The following is a 19823-nucleotide window of genomic DNA, read 5'->3' as shown; positions in this document are numbered from 1 at the left end:
GGTTGGTCAGGCAGGGTTTGACCTTGGTCAGTCTGTGCTGGCAATAATAATCATAGCATAATCTCCCTGTTTTTTCTCTTTTTAACTGAGGGTTACATAATCCCTTCAGAGATTATTTTAACTCACTGATTTTTAGCAAGCAAGGTGATAACCTTATAGAGAAGGCATTTAATGAGTTTCAGAGTTTGTTAGCTGTTGTTTATGACATCACCTGTGTGGTATTTTTATCTTCTGTGGTTCATGGTTGCTTGTTCTCTGCTGTTACAGTCACTAGGTTTCCCCGACCCGTGTCGCCTCTTCAGGACGTCGCTGTCATCATTGGAAGCCGCGAACAATTGGCGGTGCTGTTGCAGCTGTATGATCATCAGCTGGAACATGAGGGCACCACAGGCTGGGAGACTCTGTTATGGGTAGTCAATCAGCTGTGAGTTAATTTGTATTTTAGGATACCTACTTTTAAAATGTGTCAAAATTAATAGTTCTTAAGCATGGTCTGTGGCATTCACATTCTCTAAAAAAATTCCTTCGTCCAGGATTTTTCTCCTGGGAAGCTGAGAAGCCTCAGAGAGAAGGAGAACAATTCTTATCTCATTTGCTTCTCCTATGTTGTGCTCTTGTGTGGAATGTGTTTGGAGATTGTTTCCACACAGATGATTGTTTCATTGGTCTCTGGTGTGAGTTGTTGTGACGCATTGGCCAATTGGTGCCAACCTGTATCGAGACTCTGGAAAGAGTAATGACTTTTCATTATTATCTTTTTAGCATTTAGTAAGTATCCTTTCTGTATTCTTTAGTATAGTATTTATTCTTTAATATAATATAGGATTATAAAGTAATAAATTAGCCTTCTGAGAGTCAGATGGAGTCAGATTCATCATTCCTGCCATCATTGGGGAGTTTCCCTGCAAATACAATACATGGTCATGTTTAGCAATTACTGAATATAACAATGCTAAGAATGATTGCATTTGAGAATTACAGAAGAGGAAACTTTTATTTTAGGCATTTTAATTTTCATGCTGAATTGCCTTTGATTTTATTCAGAAAATATCAAGTCTAGCAGAACATGAAGGTAACAATTTGCTCTGAAAACTTGTTTCTTTTCTTTTTGCATCAGTATAGTTAATTCTGTTGTGAAGTAAAGATTGTTGTATTCCATCTCATGATAGCAACAGATGTTTGAAAATATGGGTCAGACTTTTCTGGCACTTAAACCCTTGCTTTCTTCACGGGTCAGGAATTGTACAGAACATGTAGCTAACTTTATTAGAACCAGCAGTGCTCTGTGTGTGCATGTATTTATTAATATAAGCAATAAATCTATACAAATGTAAATGGACAAAAGCAAAAAGTCAGAGCAGTGGTTAATATCCTGTTTTCTGATTTTTAGGCTACCACAGCTTATAGAAATAGTTGGCAAGATCAATGTAGCATCAACTGCCTGTGTCCATGAATTCTCTAGATTTTTCTGGAGACTTTGTAGGACATTTGGGAAAATTTTTACAAACACTAAGGTAAGATATTACTTTAAATATTCTACATACTTAGTAACATTTATTCTCTATATTTACAGTATGTTGGAAAACCCACAGTTTGTGACCATTTATATTTTAATGTCACATTGATGTTTTTCCATAAATACATTCAAACCTGCTCTTTTTAGAGCTCTCTTTGTGTCCTTTTCTGGTTTTGATAATTTTGGAATTGCCTTCTCATCTTGCCCAACCAGGGACAATTTTTTTTTAAACTATGTTCTTCATATTTCCTTTGTGAATGACAGAGAGAGTAGGAGAGATTGTCCTAATTCTGGTTATTTAACAACTTTCTTTCTTCAGAGCAGCATACTGATCACTCTTTGCAGTGTACATAAGTATTTCAGCTTTACTTGATTTAAAAATTTGAAGTTGATGTCTTCCCAGCCTGAAATATTTTCTGTTGGTGGTATCTAAACATTTTTATCAAGGAATTATATAACTTTTCTCAATAAAATAACTTTTGAGTAAAATTTAAAAATACTTCAAGGGAAATTGTCAAATGTGAGAGGATTACCTAATGATAAAACTCTGTTAGCAGTACATGCTACCTCCAGAGAGGGGATTGTTGTTGTTTTGTTTTGGGGGATTTTTTTTGTTTGTGTGTTTTGCAATTTTTTTTATTTTTCTAAGTTAATTGACACTGGTAACAGGTCAATTACCATTGACCAATTCTTACATGAGATTCATCATCCTTTGCATAGGTAAAACCACAGTTCCAGGAAATCTTAAGACTGTCTGAGGAAAACATAGGTAAGTAGCTTTTTACTGAAATAAATTGATCTTAACTGCAACAGGAAAAAAGTTTCATTCTCTTGTTCAAGTAACATTGTCAGGCTGCAGTTCTCATATTTGTCATCTTTATGAAATGTTGAAAAATCTTGTCTTAATCTGAATGGAACACTCTGAAATTGAAGATTGTGTGTAAGGTAAAAAAACTAATCTCAAATCCAAATACCTCCTGAGTATTATTTAAGCTTGTTTCTGTATATGTGCATATAAATTCTTCATGTATATATCAAAAGGTGATTGAATCCATAATACTTAAATGCACACATGTAAGTCTACTATAGATAATATATACATTCTATACTCATATGTATGTATAAAACCTCAATTCTTCACTGTGTTTCATTAGATTCCACAGCAGGAAATGGAGTGCTAACAAAAGCCACAGTTCCCATCTATGCAACAGGGGTCCTTACATGTTATATTCAGGTAGGTTTGGGTTTCTGTTTCTTTGTTGTGTAATAGTGTGTGAAACTTATTTAAAAAAATACCTAAGCATTGCTGTGTTCATTGAAAACTTACTGTTCTTGTGCATTGAAGATAGGTAGATGAATGGGCAGCTGTAAATACATTGCATTACAAGCAAAGTTTTCTAGTCAGGGGGTGATGCACATTTAGATCATGTGTTACCGTGTCCCTCTATCAAAACTCTATTAATGTTATTCCTGAAACGGGTTCTCAGCCACTTAACTGTGAACTTGGCAAAAGTCATGGTGCAAAGCAGGTACTGAAACAGGTAAATTACCATTTGAAGCCTAGCTGTTGTCTTAAAATTTTCATGTTACCTAGTACTAAAACAAGCACACTATAAATCTTACCTAATCTTCCAGCAACGAGCAGTCAAGTTCTAGTACATACATATCTTACAGGGAAAACAAATAAATTCTTGATAATCTTACAGATTTTTAGTGGATTATGATTTATAAACTTTCAGGAATCATAAATGTGCTTAAGTACTGTTCTTAGAAGTTTCTTTAAGAAAAGAATTTATGCATGAGTATGTGCTTAGTAGATGAAACACAATCTCGTGTGTTTGCTTTGAAAGGCTCTTGTTCTTTAAACACATTTTTGAAGTTCCTAAGAAAATTGTTAAATGCTTAATCTCGTTTGTTCTTTTTCATAGTTTGTGTCCTCTGCAGCTGTAGGTTTCCATCATAACCTCAGCAATCCTTCCAGCACATTCATCACTGTACTCCCTTCTTCCCTTCTTTCAGGAAGAAGACCGTAAGCTGTTAGTTGGATTCCTAGAAGATGTAATGACCATGCTTTCGCTGTCCCATGCTCCTCTTGACAGTCTGAAAGCTTCCTTTGTGGAACTAGGGTAAAGAATATACCTTGGGGTTAACTACATCTAAATATATTAGAAGCTTTTATTAAAAGCTGCTAATCTATTTGTAATTTTTAATAACTGTGATGCTTTGGGTGATTAAAGTGTATACTTGCTGTTTTCCCCTGCTGTAAATGTAATTTCTAGGTTAAACATGTAGCAGTTAAAATCTGAAGTGTAGAAGAGGAACACCAAAATCCAAACAAAAGATTTCCAAAACAAAAATAACTCATTCAGAGTACAATGGAAATTAATTTTGTATTTACCATACTATTGTCATTTGTTCTAGATATGTAGTTGCATTTAAAATTTTGCAAATGTATTTGCATTTAAAATTTGCATTGAAAATTTTGTTCTTAAAGTTGAGCTTGGGGCTCTTTTAATTAACTTTTAAAAGGAGCATATTTTCTAGACTGCAACATGTTGCAAGTCTTTCAGAATGAGATAAGTATTTTGTATCCTTCAGAAAGGATAAATGCTGGAGTTTAAGATTTGTTGAACAAGGAATTCTTAAGACTGCATTTTTTTAGGTAAAAAACACATCCAGGGCTTGGGAGTATTTTTGTTTGATCAGTTGCCCAACTGTTTTCTTCTAGTGCAAACCCAGCTTATCATGAGCTACTATTAACTGTTTTGTGGTATGGAGTTGTCCATACTTCTGCTCTTGTTCGGTGTACGGCTGCTAGAATGTTTGAGGTAAGTGTTCTCCAAACTGTTTTTCACTTTTTTAAAACTAGAGTTTATATTTTAAAACAGGGATCAATCAAACAATGTTTCTACATTCTTAATAATTGCAAACAACTTAAATAAGCTGTGTACTGTGTGATGGAGCAGGAGGTCGTTGTTCAGTTGTTTCTTTATCTGTTCTCTGTTCAGCAGCACACCTTTCTGCAGGTTTGTAGTTAAAAATAAGCATCTCTGAGTTTTAACTTCTGCTTTTGCTATTCAACACATCCATCTTCACTAGTCTAATATACAACTTAACAATTTCAGTAGGTCTTGTGTATGCTAATGCAAGGCACTTGCACTGTAATTCAAACTAGTTTTCTTTGTACCAGATACGATGGTGAAGACACACATATAATTCTGTATTTTTTGCAGAAATTAAAAGAATTTTAAAATAATTTACAGTTACTTTACTTGTCTCATAATGACAGCTTCATTTTTCTGTTAATATCTATAAATTTTGGTCAGAATAAAGACTGAAATGTATACCTAGTCAGTTTACTTTTATTTTCACATCATGCCTTTGTTTCATCAAATGTTCATTTTAAAAGGCATATGCAAAAACTCTGAGACATACTCCATTGGCTGAACAAAGAGAGAACTTTCTGTCCTTTGCATGTTAGAAACACATATTTCTAATCACCATTACTTTTTCCTTCTCTTTTTTTTTGGGCATTTTTCCATTTATGTCTCATTTGGATAGCTTTGGAGGGGACCTCTAGCTGAACCTGACATCTTGTATCCATTTGCAAAACCAGATCTGAATTCTGCCTCTGAAAAAAAGAGCACTTAACATATCCATCAGCTTTCTTTAGTGACACTCTGCAAGTCAGGGCAGAAAGAGCAGTAAACAACCACAACAAGCTCCATCCTGAGACTTCAGGTGAAAACATCCAACAATGTCCTTTTTTGCTGGTGGTTTGGGGTTTTTTTGCCCCTCCTTTTAAAAAGGAAATGGCAATTTTTGGATGCTGTTACGATCTATTTGCATATTTTCCCTCTCACAAATGCATTTTTTATATCCTATTTGTAATAATAAGCTCTTTTTCCCTAATAAATATTAGCCAAACATATGAAACACCCCAGTTACAACAGGCTGTTGTCTTGGTTGCAGCTTCTTTTCAAATTCAGCTGCATGTTGATTATATTTAGGCAGTCTATGCATGCTGTTTCATATCTTGTTTCTTAGCATATTTCAATTTTTATCAAAGCCTCAGCAGCTTTCTTGTAAATGCTTTTCTTACATGAAAATAGTAGCATATTGCTATTTCCTGGATAGCCATGGCATACATATTTATACATGGTATTATGTAAATTTGGGAAATCACCTGTGCAAAGAGGTAGTAATAGTGGTTTCACTGTTGGAAGATTCCATCACTTGAGGAATTTCTGTAACCTCAGAGGCTGCTGAATGGCAAAGCCCAGTGTTTAGATAACAGGATGAAGAGTATGCAATCTGCAGGACTGCTGTATGAGAACAGTGAAAATTCTGAGCAGCACAGAGACTGCAGGTCTGACTGCTTTACCAAACCTTTACAGTCTGTTAAGGGTTGGAAGGACACAGAAGTGATGTGGGGCCTTTCCACTCCCTTGCTCCTTTGGGGCTGGAAGCTTTGTGCTACCATTTTTAAGCTGTAGTATGTGTAAGTAATTATCTAGAGGAATCAAAAAAAGATAACAATTTACATTGTCTGTCTCACTCTAACCTTTCATGCTGCTACATGGCTTTGCCCACCAGCTGTTCCTGTTTCTTCTGTATTAACGTTTGTAGTCAGCAGCTTCCCATTTGAATGCTGATAGAAACAGATTTGATTGCTCTGATCTGAATGTGAATAAATCTAAGTTGACTTATACATCAGGTTTCTTTGCTGGTCTGTTTGAGTTCAGGGCTGGGACCACATCTTCAGAATGACACTTGTATTATAAAGCATGTTTTGTTTCCTGTATGATGGAATGCATCTGTTCACCATGCTTTACCATTCTTAAAAATGTGGCAGACCAGACAGAAATGAAGCTGAGATCATTCTAAATTATTTGCTAATTATACAAATCCTAAGATTTTGGTGGGTTTTTTTTCAAAGCACTGTATAACTGCTAGGCTTTTCTCTAAATGAAGGTTTATAAAGAAAACTCAAGTCTCTTCTTGTCCAAGATTGAAAATTATAAGCATTCTCTATTTTAATAAATGTGAAAATTAGTAAAGCTATATATGAGAGTTAAACCATCCTAAGCAAACAGTGAGCTGTATCCTTAACAGCTGTTTGAAGAGTAGCCCATGAACTCAACAGATTGGCACTTGGAGTTGTTGCCAATGTAAATAATTGTGAAATGTATTGATGTTAAAATGTTGTAGTTGAACTGACATCCTAATACTTTCTGAATAACAAGTATAGGATGTTGCAACTTTGCCACTCCAGGTGCTTTGCAGCAATACTGTCTTATGTTCTTACACAGCTTCTCCTCATTCTTTCTTCTCCAGTAAAATTGTCTGTGAGGCCATGCTCTGTTCCATGTCTGTGTGCACTCGTGCATGCACATATATACATGCACACATAAATGATGCTTAATAGGAGTAAGTCCTTTATATAGAAGCTTCTGAAAAGTCAGGTTCCTTCCAATATTTTACAGCTTACTTGGGTTTGAATTCAGAGTTGGTAAAGCAGGAATGCTTTAACAAATAGCAGAATGTAAAATCTTCTCTAGTTAGAGGATGTAAATACTGTCTGGTTTTGGTACTGATGTACTGACAGCTACTGCTTTTCCCAGGGGAATAGCTTAGAATTGAATTTGTGGCCATTATGCAATATGAGTAATCAGAATATAGCTAAATATTAAAAAGACATTTCATTTCTCATATAAACTTAGTGATAAGATTTTTATATTCATCTCCTTAAACCATCAAATACATGCAGACTTCCTTACATGAGACACAAAATGGAAATATCTAATCTTTCCTCTTTTTATTAATTAAGACAAAACCTACCATTTTGTTGAATGTGAAAAAAGTTTGCAACTTGGTTTGCAAATTAGTAGGTTTTCATATGAAGAAAGCATGTAAAGGGCATTTGCAATGTATGCAGCAAATGCTTGTGTATAACTACATAAGTAATGTAAAAAAATCACCTGGGAACATCTGGATTCAAACAACTTTGTTGTGTTCATGGATAATGAGGTTTACTATGATTTCAAGCTTTTAATGTTTGGGATGCACTTCAACAAATACTTCTCTTCCTTAGTTTGCAAAAAGACTCGAGGAAATACATTTCATGTATAGTTCAAGGATTCTCCCCAGACCGGCATTCATACTGTTTGGATGGTTGTTAAATATCAAGGAGTCCTGAATGATTTTCAGGAAAACATTTTGGCATCTGGGAAGGTGCTATTTGTCTCATTGTAAAAGGTGTGAGAAGTGTCACTCAGTGTGGGGAAATCTACACACATTTGGCCTAGTCAAGACTTCTGTGTTGCATGCAGCAGCCACCTACTATGATAAATACTGTTGTGTTGAGTTAGGAACAGCATTTACATGAAATCATCAAACTCAAATTGACATTGCTGTAGTACTTTATTGTACATAACTTTATTAATAGTTAGAATCATATCTGAAATAAAACATGCAAGTACTTGCTAAAGGTTTGAGTTCAAGTATTAAAATATCTGAAAATAAAGAAAATGTTGTATTGTTGAATTCATCACGTTTGTGCTAATTGCCAGACCACTTTAGCTTTCTTCATGCCTTTGCATTTATGAAGCTCTAGTGTAGCAGTATTTGCTTAGCTTCTAATTTTGGTTTGCTTTTTGTGTTTTATCTTTCTCTCTCTTGGTTTTGCCGTTCTTCTTCCCATGATACTGTGCTCGCTCTTTCCGTGCATCACCTGTGATACCCCCCTGCTCCGACCATTCAGCTGTTGGTGAAGGGGGTACATGAAACTCTGGTAGCTCAGAGAGTTGTTCCTGCTCTCATTACTCTCTCCAGTGACCCTGAAATGTAAGTTCCCTGACTGTCTTATATACCTAGCATCCCTCTTAATACTTAGAAAGAAATAGCCATCACTTGTGTCTCTTAATCTAGCTGAACAAAAATTGAGTTCTTTTTAAAGGACAGTAGCCTTTAAATAATTTATTTCTAAATAAAAAGGTTTACTGCAACACTTGGAATTAAACTGTATAAAAATGCTGAATAAACTTTAAATAGAAAACTTAAATCCATGTAATTGAGTTTTTGTTTATATATAATAATGTTCTCAGTTTTCAAATTTGCTTACATCATTTCTGGCAGAAAGCTGAATACTACTATTCTGTAATACTATCAGCTTTGCTACTGCAAAATTAAGTATCACCTGCATTAATGAAATGCAAAGTGGTTTTGGCTGCATCTCATTTCTGATAGGCAACCGTGGCACTTCATTTCATGGACATTCTGATGTGGTATTTCTTTCAAGCTAAGGAGGGATGCTTTGCTAATCTCACTAACAACTTGTTACTAACAGATGCTCCAGCATGAATAGTCTTAGTGGCTTTAATGTCTTGTGTGGGTGACTAAACCCAGAACAACCCCAAGAGTCTGCCTGCCCATCCTCAGTCACAGCTAACCCAGTTGTTCCCGTTTACCAAAGCGTTTTTTATTGCATGTTGACTGGTTTCCAGCTGGCTCTTCGAGGCATGAGTGAAGCGTTAGTTGACAAGCGGGTTGCTCCGGCCCTTGTTACCTTGTCCAGTGATCCTCAATTGTGAGTTTCAGACTGAGACCTTGAGTTAATCCTGTCTTTTTCCTGGTCTGCTTTTTTTTTTTTTTTTCCTTTGTCATTGCTAGAAACTAATGTAACTTAAAAGTACTAATTTTTAAATTTTTATTTAAGTAATCTTTTTCTGGTGTTGATTACATCTTAAAGACCCTATTCTTCCATTGTAGTTCAGTAAGGATTGCTACAATCCCTGCTTTTGGGACCATCATGGAAACTGTTACTCAGAGAGAGGTAAGACACCCGTGCTCACCTCTGTTTTTGGAGCCTAAGAAGAGAATGATTTTTTAATAAATTCAGAATTAAAGAAAGGGCAAGTAATTAATTCTTCCTTTCTTTCTTTGTCATGTTCTCTTCCAAAGTGCTTTCAGGTTTTGCAATGGCCTTTTTTTGCCTCTCTAAACAAACCAACCCTTGTAACTAATAAAAACATTTCCTTCTAAATCTCAATCAAACATAAACAGAGACAGATAAGTAGAGGGGGAGGCCTGTGCTAGAAGATGGGAAATCCCATGCTCAAAATGTTTTTTTTTTAACCTTCTCCAGTACAGTTGTGAAATCGAACTCCATTATTTCCAAATGAAATAGTTCTATGTTAAAATAGTGACCAAAAACATCCACATATTGTACTATTGTTTATTGTACTTTTTTAGGTGCTTCAGGGTATCCTACTTGGCTCCCAAATACTTTAGAGGAGCACAAGACTCTTGTTGTTCCAGTAATATCTGCTGGTTTAGCCCTTGGTTTAGTCCAAGATGGCACTGAAAGACATAATGATATTAGCAAAGTGTTCCTTGAAGATAATGAAGAGATGCAATTCCTCCTCATTTTTTAAATGATGGTACTGTGGTAATAGATAAGAATTCTGAAGACAGGATTCTGCTGTAAACAGTAGAAAACTAGATTTTGTTTCATGTAACAGCTGTGCAATCAAATTTCTTCTGTAAGTCCTTGCAGCTTTTTGCAGAGCTTGCATTCTTCCCGTAATTTCAACATATTCTAAAAGAATGTGTTTGAGGAAATGTGAGTAATGTGAGTCAAGTCAGTGATGACTCACACGAATTTGGACGATGGAAAAGTTAGAATTTTGCAGCTTGGAATGCATGCCTATAATCAGTTGGGAAGAACATTGTTTTGTTACCACACAGAAATTACTGTATCCATTGCACTAATTATGATAAGCCTTAGAGTACAGAGGTGATAGCACCTTCCAAAATGTATCATAAAATGTTACTTTTTTTCAAGTTTGAATCCAAATTAAATGCCTATCTCATTTTTTGTTTTCTAGCCTTTAGTTGAAGGAATCTTTTTAATTCCATTGATTTTATGATAGTTACTTTTGCATCTCTGTCCTCTGCAAAAAACATTTCAACCTACTAATTGACATACATTACAAAAAATGCTATTAATTGGTTTCTAATTTAACAGGACAACTCTGTAGTTATTAGTTATTAAGTTAGAGGGAAACTGTAATAGCAGGTTAAAAAAGGGAGTATCAGACTCAAGGAAATCTCAGGAGGAAAAATCAACTATATGGGAGCACCTGTCTGTTGTTAAAAAACAGATCAGATTAAAACCCTGATAACAGTCCTTAAAACATAGAGGTGCATTGAGGAGTTTGAAACATCCTCCTAGAAAAAAATCTGTAAATTAGAAGAAAGTCCAAGATCTGTCATCTGAAGTACAGAAAATTGTAAACATACTCTGAACTGATCATAACAGTTTCTAGCATCTTGATTCTTTTGTGTTCTTTCTATTTCTCTGGGAATATTGAAGCTTCTGGAGAGAGTAAAAATGCAGCTGGCATCTTTCCTGGAGGACCCTCAGTATCAAGACCAACATTCTTTACATACAGAAATCATAAAAACGTTTGGAAGAGTTGGACCTAACGCTGAGCCCAGATTTAGAGACGAATGTAAGTTGCATCCATGGGAAGATGCAGTCTTCTTCTCTCTGTCCAAAAGCTAATAGGTATGCTGGTTACATTGATGGGGTTTTTCTTCCTTTTCTGTAAACTGTTATTATTTCAAAGGTACTCCAAGGTACTTTTTTATTTTAGGTAGTACTACCGCAAATTTTTATTTCGAGTTTGAGTCAATCCATTAAATTTGCAAGGGCAATCCCATCAAAAGCAATTGTTTGCAGTTCTTATTCCACGCTGATGTGTGAAGTTTCAAATGCCTGCAGTTGCCACATAGCACCTGTTTAATGCTAAACAAGTCTGTGGAAAGCACTTTTAAATACTTATTCCTGTATTTACTTTTCCAGTTGTTATTCCACACTTGCACAAGTTAGCCTTGGTCAACAACCAGCAGTCTGTTGATTCGAAGAGATTGGATATCGCTACCCACCTGTTCGAGTCCTACAGTGCTCTTTCCTGTTGCTGTATCCTTTTTCCAAGGGAAGTCTAGCTGTTAGTTCTCTAGGTGGTGATAGAAGCTTAATATTTGTCTTTGAATCTGTGATATAAAACATGATCTATTCAACATAAGGGGGAGGTTTTCCAAGATCATGGATTAGCAGCACATCAAGTGCCCCCCAAGCCACTCTCCTTCCCGTCCTCCGCAGGATGGGTGAGGGTGGGGGAGAAAATCAGATGGAGGAAAAACTTGTGTCAAAATAGTGGCAGTTTAATAAAGTATAAGTTATGTATGGAACCCTTTCCATTAGCAAGCAATATCCAGTTATTTTCCAGGAAGCAGGGCTTCAGCACATATAGCACTTACTCCAGAACACAAACATCATAATAACAAATGGTGTCCTGCCCCGCCACCACCACCTTCTCTTAGTTTTTATATCTGAATAGGCATCATATGGTGTGGAACATCCCTCTGGTCAGTTTGGGTCAGCTGTCCAGGCTGTGTGCTCAATAAATCAAGAAAAAAATCTTGGAAGTATTATATGAAATACCTGATGTTAAATATGTTTAAGATCTTTTTTCCTTTTTATTAGCCATGAAGTGTCAAATGCTGTTCCATTTTCTTAGTTTTGCTGCTGCCCTTGTGTTCTATAAAGCAACATTATCAGAAGACAGAAAAAAAGTATAATTTCCAAAGGCAATCCTTATAATACCTTAACAACCTGGGTTTTAGTTATTTCAGAGGATTTAATGGTCAATCACTTTTTACCAGGACTGAAGTGTTTACGAACCGACATGGAACATCTCTCTCCAGAGCATGAGGTGAGCAGTAAACTCTGTTTACTGAGTATGAAATGTAGGTGGCAGAAGTTGAAATGTGATGGCATTTAAAACCAGAAGTTAAGGAGAGCTGCTAATAAGTGGTTTCAAAACATGACATTGAGGAGGTTTTTTTCATAAGAATAGGTCACGTGATTTCAAAACCAGTAAACTCTTGTAAAATATATTTCTGAGCTGAGAATCTCTGCAGACAAATACTCAACCATCAGAAATGCATGTAGAAACATAGATCTTCCTAGACTGAAGAAAAAGGAAATGTTTTTACGATCTTTATGTTAATCAAACCAAGGATGCACTAAAATCACTGGTTACAATATATTCAGTTAAGCAAAAGTTTCATTTTCTTTACCAATGGGATAACTGATCGAATACTGCTTCTTCATTTTTGTATTTAATGTAACTTCTAAGGTTTAAAGACATGGTCAGTTCAAAAGATACCCTGAATTAGAACAAGGGGTTTGATTGAGTTTGAATCTTGTAGTCAGAGAAGGAACTGAGGAGTGGAATAGGATTTAAAATAAATCACTAGGTAAAGACAGCTCTCAATTCTCCATTACCACATTCTGCATTACTGCGCTTAATTGACTTCAGTCATAATGCCAAGTGCTTTGGCTTTTTAGCCAGAGAGCAATATAAAATTAAAAATATTTACCCCTGCTCCAGTGGGTTAGAAAACTCACTACAGGCTTTACAATTTTTATCCTTTTTTTGTAGAAATGGATATCTAGGGCTTGATCAGCTTCCCACTTCAATAGGATGTTTATAGGCATAATGATAGAGGCTTCTGAGATCAGTGAGTTCTAGTGTCTGTCTTGGAAGCCTTCTATCTGAAAATCATGTTTTCTGAAATGAATGTCATGTACTGTCTCAAATAATTAGACATTTTCATAAACAGAATTAAGCCTTTTTTCACTGTTTTGGCCTCTGTGGTGTTACTCATTATTCAAGTGACATATCACTTGACAAATACACATTTTCTGAATCACAGAGCCTTAGCTCTAATGGCTTTAACGTCAGTACAGAGTTTATGCTTATCTTGGAAGGGCAACATTGTGGAATTGGCTTGTGTGGTCCTGTCTGGCAGCATTTACCACTCATACCTCATACTTGTTTTCCTTTCTTTCATATAAATAAAAGTGTAAGTTGGGTATTTAGGTCAGACCTTTTCATCTTTAAAGGAAACATTAAAGGTAACATTTCACCTTGTGCAGACATTCAGATACTTTACTAGCATCTCTAGTTCAATGTCAAGTCCCTTCTCCCTCATTTTCCACTTACCTTCTATGGGTTTTCAAAGTAAGTGGATTTGAGTTGCATGGTAGTGAGTCAGTACTTGGTAAAAATATTTAGTCCATATACTGCAGTACTGTTTATAAGACTTCAGCATGTTAAGTCTCTTAAGTGTCTCTAAATATAGAGTTAGTACTCTAAAATATTTCTCTTTAAGGAGATGTGATTTCATAATCAGTCCTATGATCAAACAAGGAGAACCCAAGGGAATAGGTCTGAGCAGTATGTGCAAAGCCATAATGTAGAAATTTAGAAATTAATCTGTAGAAGAGGCAAGAATTGCTCCACTTCATCCAAGAATTACACAGCCTTCCCAGAAGAGCTGTGCAATGGATGGGAAAGCCATCCTGTTCTTGAAATGATCCTTGGTCCTTGATGAATTATTCTCCTCTTTGATCAAGGCTTCATATTCTTGATATTTTGAACATCTGGATTCAGATGTACAGAAATGTAGGAAAGCTCCAGTGCACAGGTGGAAATGACAAGTAACAAAAATTATCGTGGCTGTGCTTGAAAATTTCAGGGCTTTTTTGATACAGAACAAAAATTCTGAATGTATTTTTCTTGTACCTCTGTACTCTTGAGCATTAAGTATGTGTATAACATTTTATGCAAATGGAGGCCAGCAAATGTAGTAGGAAGAGTTGTAGTCCTGTTTGAATGCCACTTTCTGAAACACTCAAGGGTGCTACCTAATATTATTCAAATGCTGAAGTAATACTTGTGGATAAATAGAGTGAGCAGTGGCACAGGTCTGCAGACCAGGCCATATCAGTGTAATTAATGGGTGTGCTGCAGACTTGGCAGAAACCAGCATTTTAATTTATGCAAAAACATTTTAAAATAGTTATCAGTTGGCAGTAACCATTAGTGACTGATCTGTATTTTAGAGATTAAAAATAGTATTTTTCCTTTGTTGTATATATTGAGGTTTGGTGAGGCAATACTAATTTTAATTGCTTGTAGTTTTGAGATTTTAAGTTTAGTGTCTCAAAAAAGTATTTAGTTTTCTTCTGAACCTGTGGCAGAGGAACTTTCCATTTATGCAGTTTGTATATATCTGTGTATATGTACATATTTATAGTTTCATACTTTACATTCTAACTTTTTTGCTTAAGTGTTTCAAAACATGTCTTGGTTTGAAAAGACAGGTGTCTGCTAAGGAAGGCAGGAGCCTCTCTTGAAATGGAAAATGTAAACCCACTCCCTCTGAATTGTTATAATTTTGGAATTAAGGGGCTCAGGCAAAGATATTGGAGTAGAAATAACAGTTCTTTATTAGGAAAAGTAAAAATAAAAATTCAGTAATACAAAACAATGCTGACAGAGTCAGAATACAACCTGATACCCTGTTTGTCAAGGTGTTGGTCGCAGTCCCATTAAATGGTGGCTGCCATCCTCCTGGAGTGACAGATGTGGTTCAGTTGCAACAATGATCTTGGAGAAAGGGTGTAGTTTTCTTCTGAAGGTCCAGTGGTGGTGTAGATGGGCCTGGTCTTCCTCTTGGAATCCAGTGGGGAAAAAAGCTGCTCTTCTGGGAATCCAGTGGAAAAAGGCTGCCTGTGGTATTCCAAATTTCAGATTATATCCAGGAAGGAATACTTGTCTCCTCCCCTTGGGCAGAGCATCTCACACTGGGGTGATGTAATTTTATCAGTCATGCAGTGAGATTCAGAGTCATTCAGTGAGGCCCATCAACAGAAGATATCTCCTGGAGGGAGGATGGGTTGTGGAAGAGATAAAGAAAAACTGCCCAATTAACAGAAGATAACTGCTCCATCTCTAACAGATGGCAATAGAATACACACCCCCAGCCACGTCTTGCATTTGCAATCTAAGACAAAACACTTTTGTTTTAATGTGTTAAAACAGTACTGTTGTGAACAGGGCAGGGAGTCATTTATCTGTCCCATGAATTAACTGTATGATTTTGTTTTAAAGCCTGCTTATTGGGAATAATTTCCTTATTTTTGGATAAGTGTAAAAATGTCAGTGTGGAGGTGTCTTCAGTCTTAAATACTATCCAGAAACCTTTTTAACACTGTACTTGCTTAAATAAAAGGAAAAAGCCATGAGTCATAGGAACTCTGGAAGATACCAGTGGAATGGTATCAAGTTGATTTTAGCACTTCCTTCCATTAAGATATTGTCCTAGGATACCATCACACTTTTTTCTTTCCTTGCTTTTTCTTTCTGCATAATGTTCATGAAGATAGAGCATGTCACAGATGTGGGTTTGTTTTAGTGCTGTTTTTAAAAGCCTGGGGCAAAAGGACATCCTGAACTTCTGTAACTATTTGGAAAACATTTTCTTCCTTAAGTTATTTTGAATGTTTTTGTTGTTTCTAACCACAAGGCATTATCAGATAACTGGAATTCAAAAGCACTTGAAAAAAAAAATCAGGGAAATGTTTTAAACAGTTCTGCTAATGTCAGAATTATTTGCAGAGTAGATTTCATAAGAAGTGTTAATGTAAAAGGAAAAATGTCATGTCTCTCTCTTCCTTATGTGTCTTAGGTTATTTTGAGCTCCATGATAAAAGAATGTGAACAGAAAGTGGAAAACAAGACCGTCCAAGAACCGCAAGGGTAAGACTTCCACTTCCCTTTTTCTGTGTGTCTCCAGAGCAGTGTTCTGCAGAGTGTATTCCATAATGGTGTCCGAGGTTTGTGACCTGAAATCCTGCACTGACATATGCTGTATTTGAAAACAGTGCTTGGAAACTTTAATACAGTGGTTGTTTCTGTCTCCAGTGTAAAACGTGAGACAACAATTACTTTTATAGGAATTATGTTCTTGGTTCTTAATTTTTTGTTCATTTAAATCTGAATTTGAATTTCTGTACTGAATCTGAGAAATCAGGGAGTGCCTGGCCTAAGTGCTTAGAGCAATGTATGTAGCAGACACTTTGCCACCCATGGGGGTGGCAACCTGCAGGCTGAGGGAATTGTTCTGGTCCTGAAGCAGCTTGCTTCAGGCTGCCCTCCTGGTTTGCCCAGGACTGGTGCACGCAAGAACAGTTTCTCCAGTGTATAAACTGACCCCTGTGTGAGTGTGCTGGTTAGACAGTTAGCTGACTTTGGGAAAAGGCCACCTGTGTTGCACTTGGGTAAAACACCCTTTCCACAAACACAGGGTAAACCCAGCTCTCCAGGGAGACAGCAGACACACAGTGCTCATGCATCCATTTGCTTCATGTGTAGAGATTTGTGTGCACTTCCTGATAACAAAAGTAGCCAACAGACCCACCTTCCATGTGCAAATTGGGGATGCTCAGTGCCATTATGATGAGTTGTGTGTGCTCTTTTGCCTGCTTGTTGCCTGGAATGGCATGCCCACAGGTAAATTCTTGTGGATTATTATATAACTTAACAAATCCTTAGCAGTGTTGCCAAGGAAGTGTGTGAGGAGAGGTATCTGAAAAGAGAATCTGTTCTCAATTCCAGTGCTTTGTCATGAGACTTGAGACAATTCCTGAAGCTTGTTCATGTCATGCTTTCTTATCTGTAAAAAATTGATAGAATTTACTTCGTAAAAGGGCTCACCCGTAGTCCTGGAAGCAACTGGTGGTCTGAGAATGATTAAAATAAAAAGGTGTACAAGAACTCAACAGAAAGTTGAGTAAAGTATGTAAAGTAGAAAAAGGGTCAGTGTCTCAGGCACCAAGTAAAATACTTCAGGCTTTACTAGTAGTATATATTTTGAAATGACAGTCCTGTTAAGCCATTGCAGAAACAGATAAATGCAAACCTCACACAACATCTAATGTATGTTCTTTATGAATGCAACTGCTGAAAACTAAGATATGAAAAGGATAAGTCTTTGCAATCTGTTCCTTTGTTCTTTAATTAGCTTTACCCTTTCTTCTTCAACGTCAGGCTATGGTTGTAGTCTTGTACTGTACAAAATTAACAAGAAATATTTTACCACTGAAGAAATGACCTTTTCATATACGTAAATGTCTCTGTTTTCTTGCTAAGTGCTTGCTGATTTCAGTTCCTAATTTCAATGACAAATACATATTTGACAAAGAATTTAAATACAGCTGGGATATAAATTACTGGGGTTTGTTAACAGCACGGCAGTGCAGGCACAGGAATCAAAATGAGTGCAAAAGCAATCTTCTGATGTTCTTATCTTGTCTTTTCCCCTTGATGTTAGAAAAACTTGGTCAATTAATACAGGACCAAAGAAATAGTTTTTTCAGAAGATTAACCTCTGCATTTTTAAATATTGGATAGCTGCTTTTGTTAAACATTTTGTTTAGCAATTAACAAGGTATTTTAATCACGGATAACAACTTATATTACAAACTGATTGCTATAAAATGCCCATTAGGGGTGTTTCTTTCAGCCTAGAGCTTCCCCATAAAACAGGCAGAATTCTGTGTCACATCTGATTCATCTGGACACTAGGAAAATTTGATGTTTACACATTTTTTTATTTGTGGGTTGGGTTTTGTTTTGCTTTTTAAATAATGGATTGTTTTAAACAAGATATACTATTGCTTTGTTGGGTTCTTTGATTACTTTTTAAAGATGTGAGACTCAAATTGTTTGATTTCATATTAATTTTTGCAGTGTTTAAATATTCACTTTGGATAGTAATGGAAGTACTTTGGAGGCTATTTATTTTGGATATTTAAACTTTTAAGTATGCAGGATACTGTGGATTATGTTTCTATTTACAGTAACAGTATTAGAAAACATGAACTTCTAGACTCTGTAGTTGTTACTATTTAATTTTTGACATCAGATGGCTGACATCCCCCAAACTGTTTCAAGAACCAATGGAACACCTCCTTGTTTTCCTCAGTCTTATTCAGGATCATTAAATTAATGAAAGCACAGTTTGTTTAGAACTACAGGTTTGTTACCAGTTGCTAGGCTTTCTTTTCTGAAGTGAGCACTTTTATTTTCCTAATGCTGCTAATGCTTGGAATGTACAGTATTTCCCAAATAAGTTTTCGTAGCTACACACAACTCTAGGATACCTCACAGTCTGAGATAGCTTCTTGTCCTTAACTAGCTGATACTGAGTGTAAACTGTTAGTTACATAATTTATATGCCCTTGCTTTATCATTAAATCAAAGGAAATTGCAAGAGGCATCCATCTTACTGTAGCAGTAATTTCCCAGCTGAGTTTTATCAGCTGGAAATATGTGATTCATTAGTTGACTGGAGATGTTTAATCAAGCCAAAGATGTCTGGCTATGAGATTGTGCCTGAAATAAATATTTTACTTTAGAAGTTTATAATTAAACTATTTGCAAATCCACAATACAGCTTTAGCGAGAAGCTTCCCTTTTATTTTTAAGGTACTTTAAAAAGAACCAGAAATCATTATTACTAAGCACTTTTATTCTGTGGTGTGAAATGGGAGAAAGTACTGCATGTATCCCTTCTACCTTTGAAGAAATCATTTAAGTTCTGTTGAAACAATTCAGAGTTAACTTCAGTTTTATCTCCTTGATGCAAGTGTGTCTAACAGAACTGTTTATAACTTTTCAGACTGAAAAGTCAGTTCCTGGAATCTGGCCTTTGCCAGTAAGACAGATTTTGTGGTCTTAGCTATAAGTTTGAAATGCAGAGTCCACGCAGAGTTCACAAGGGAGAATTTATTTGGTAATGTTTTCTAAAATTGTCCTTGTCCAATGTTGATAAACACTTGCCTTTTTGACTATAAATATAGAAAGTATGGAATATTTGTTAATATTCCTGCTACGTGCATTTGCTCTGTCTTGAGACACGACTCCTACTGTGCTAAACAGTTTATATATATCTGAAATTGAGCTCACTGTTATTTTGTTAATTTTAAAAAAAAATCTGTTAATTTCACATAATAGGGATAATTTCTTAACATATTATTCAAAGCTTAGCATCCTGTAGCTTCAGCATTGATTGGATTGCTCCTTCCAGTCCAGTTTGTGGGAAACCTATGAACTCTCCATTGTCCTGTGTAGTATGTCTCAATTAAGAACATCCAAGCACAGGTAACAGGAGCCACATTCATAACAACCAGAAGAAGAAGCTCCTTACCCAGCGAGGGGCTGACCCATTAGGGCTCAGGGTGGGGTTTGCAAGAAATTTATAAGGAGATCAAAGGAAAGCTGATCAAGTAATATAAAATAAAGATTTATTGAGGAGTTACTAGGTTGACAATCCTCACCAGTTTTTAACTCTGCTCAGGTGAAAGTAGTTGGAAAATAAAGTGTTG

The 19823-nt window shown here is 36.0% G+C and overlaps 1 protein-coding gene across 5 annotated transcripts in view; it reads left to right on the top strand.

Annotated features, from left to right (window-relative positions):
* The window catches only part of RELCH (RAB11 binding and LisH domain, coiled-coil and HEAT repeat containing), a 75843-nt gene that overhangs the window by 53725 nt on the left and 2295 nt on the right, over positions 1-19823 (top strand). For 3 of the 5 annotated variants that reach the window (XM_050970683.1, XM_030228867.2, XM_050970685.1), the window contains 12 exons: positions 268-424; positions 1391-1514; positions 2237-2285; positions 2671-2750; positions 3536-3642; positions 4245-4344; positions 8280-8362; positions 9287-9350; positions 10893-11031; positions 11385-11501; positions 12209-12297; positions 16124-16194. In XM_050970683.1, the coding sequence (XP_050826640.1) occupies positions 268-424; positions 1391-1514; positions 2237-2285; positions 2671-2750; positions 3536-3642; positions 4245-4344; positions 8280-8362; positions 9287-9350; positions 10893-11031; positions 11385-11501; positions 12209-12297; positions 16124-16194 (1180 nt within the window). Of the gene's footprint in view, positions 1-267; positions 425-1390; positions 1515-2236; positions 2286-2670; positions 2751-3535; positions 3643-4244; positions 4345-8279; positions 8363-9021; positions 9105-9286; positions 9351-10892; positions 11032-11384; positions 11502-12208; positions 12298-16123; positions 16195-19823 lie in introns of those variants that run through there. The other 2 variants (XM_030228872.2, XM_050970684.1) reach the window with 2 other exon arrangements.

Source organism: Serinus canaria, chromosome 2 (assembly GCF_022539315.1).
Source record: "Serinus canaria isolate serCan28SL12 chromosome 2, serCan2020, whole genome shotgun sequence".
Classification (NCBI taxonomy): Eukaryota; Metazoa; Chordata; class Aves; order Passeriformes; family Fringillidae; genus Serinus; species Serinus canaria.
Note: the sequence above shows the minus strand (reverse complement) of the source record. Positions and strands in the feature narration are given on the sequence as shown.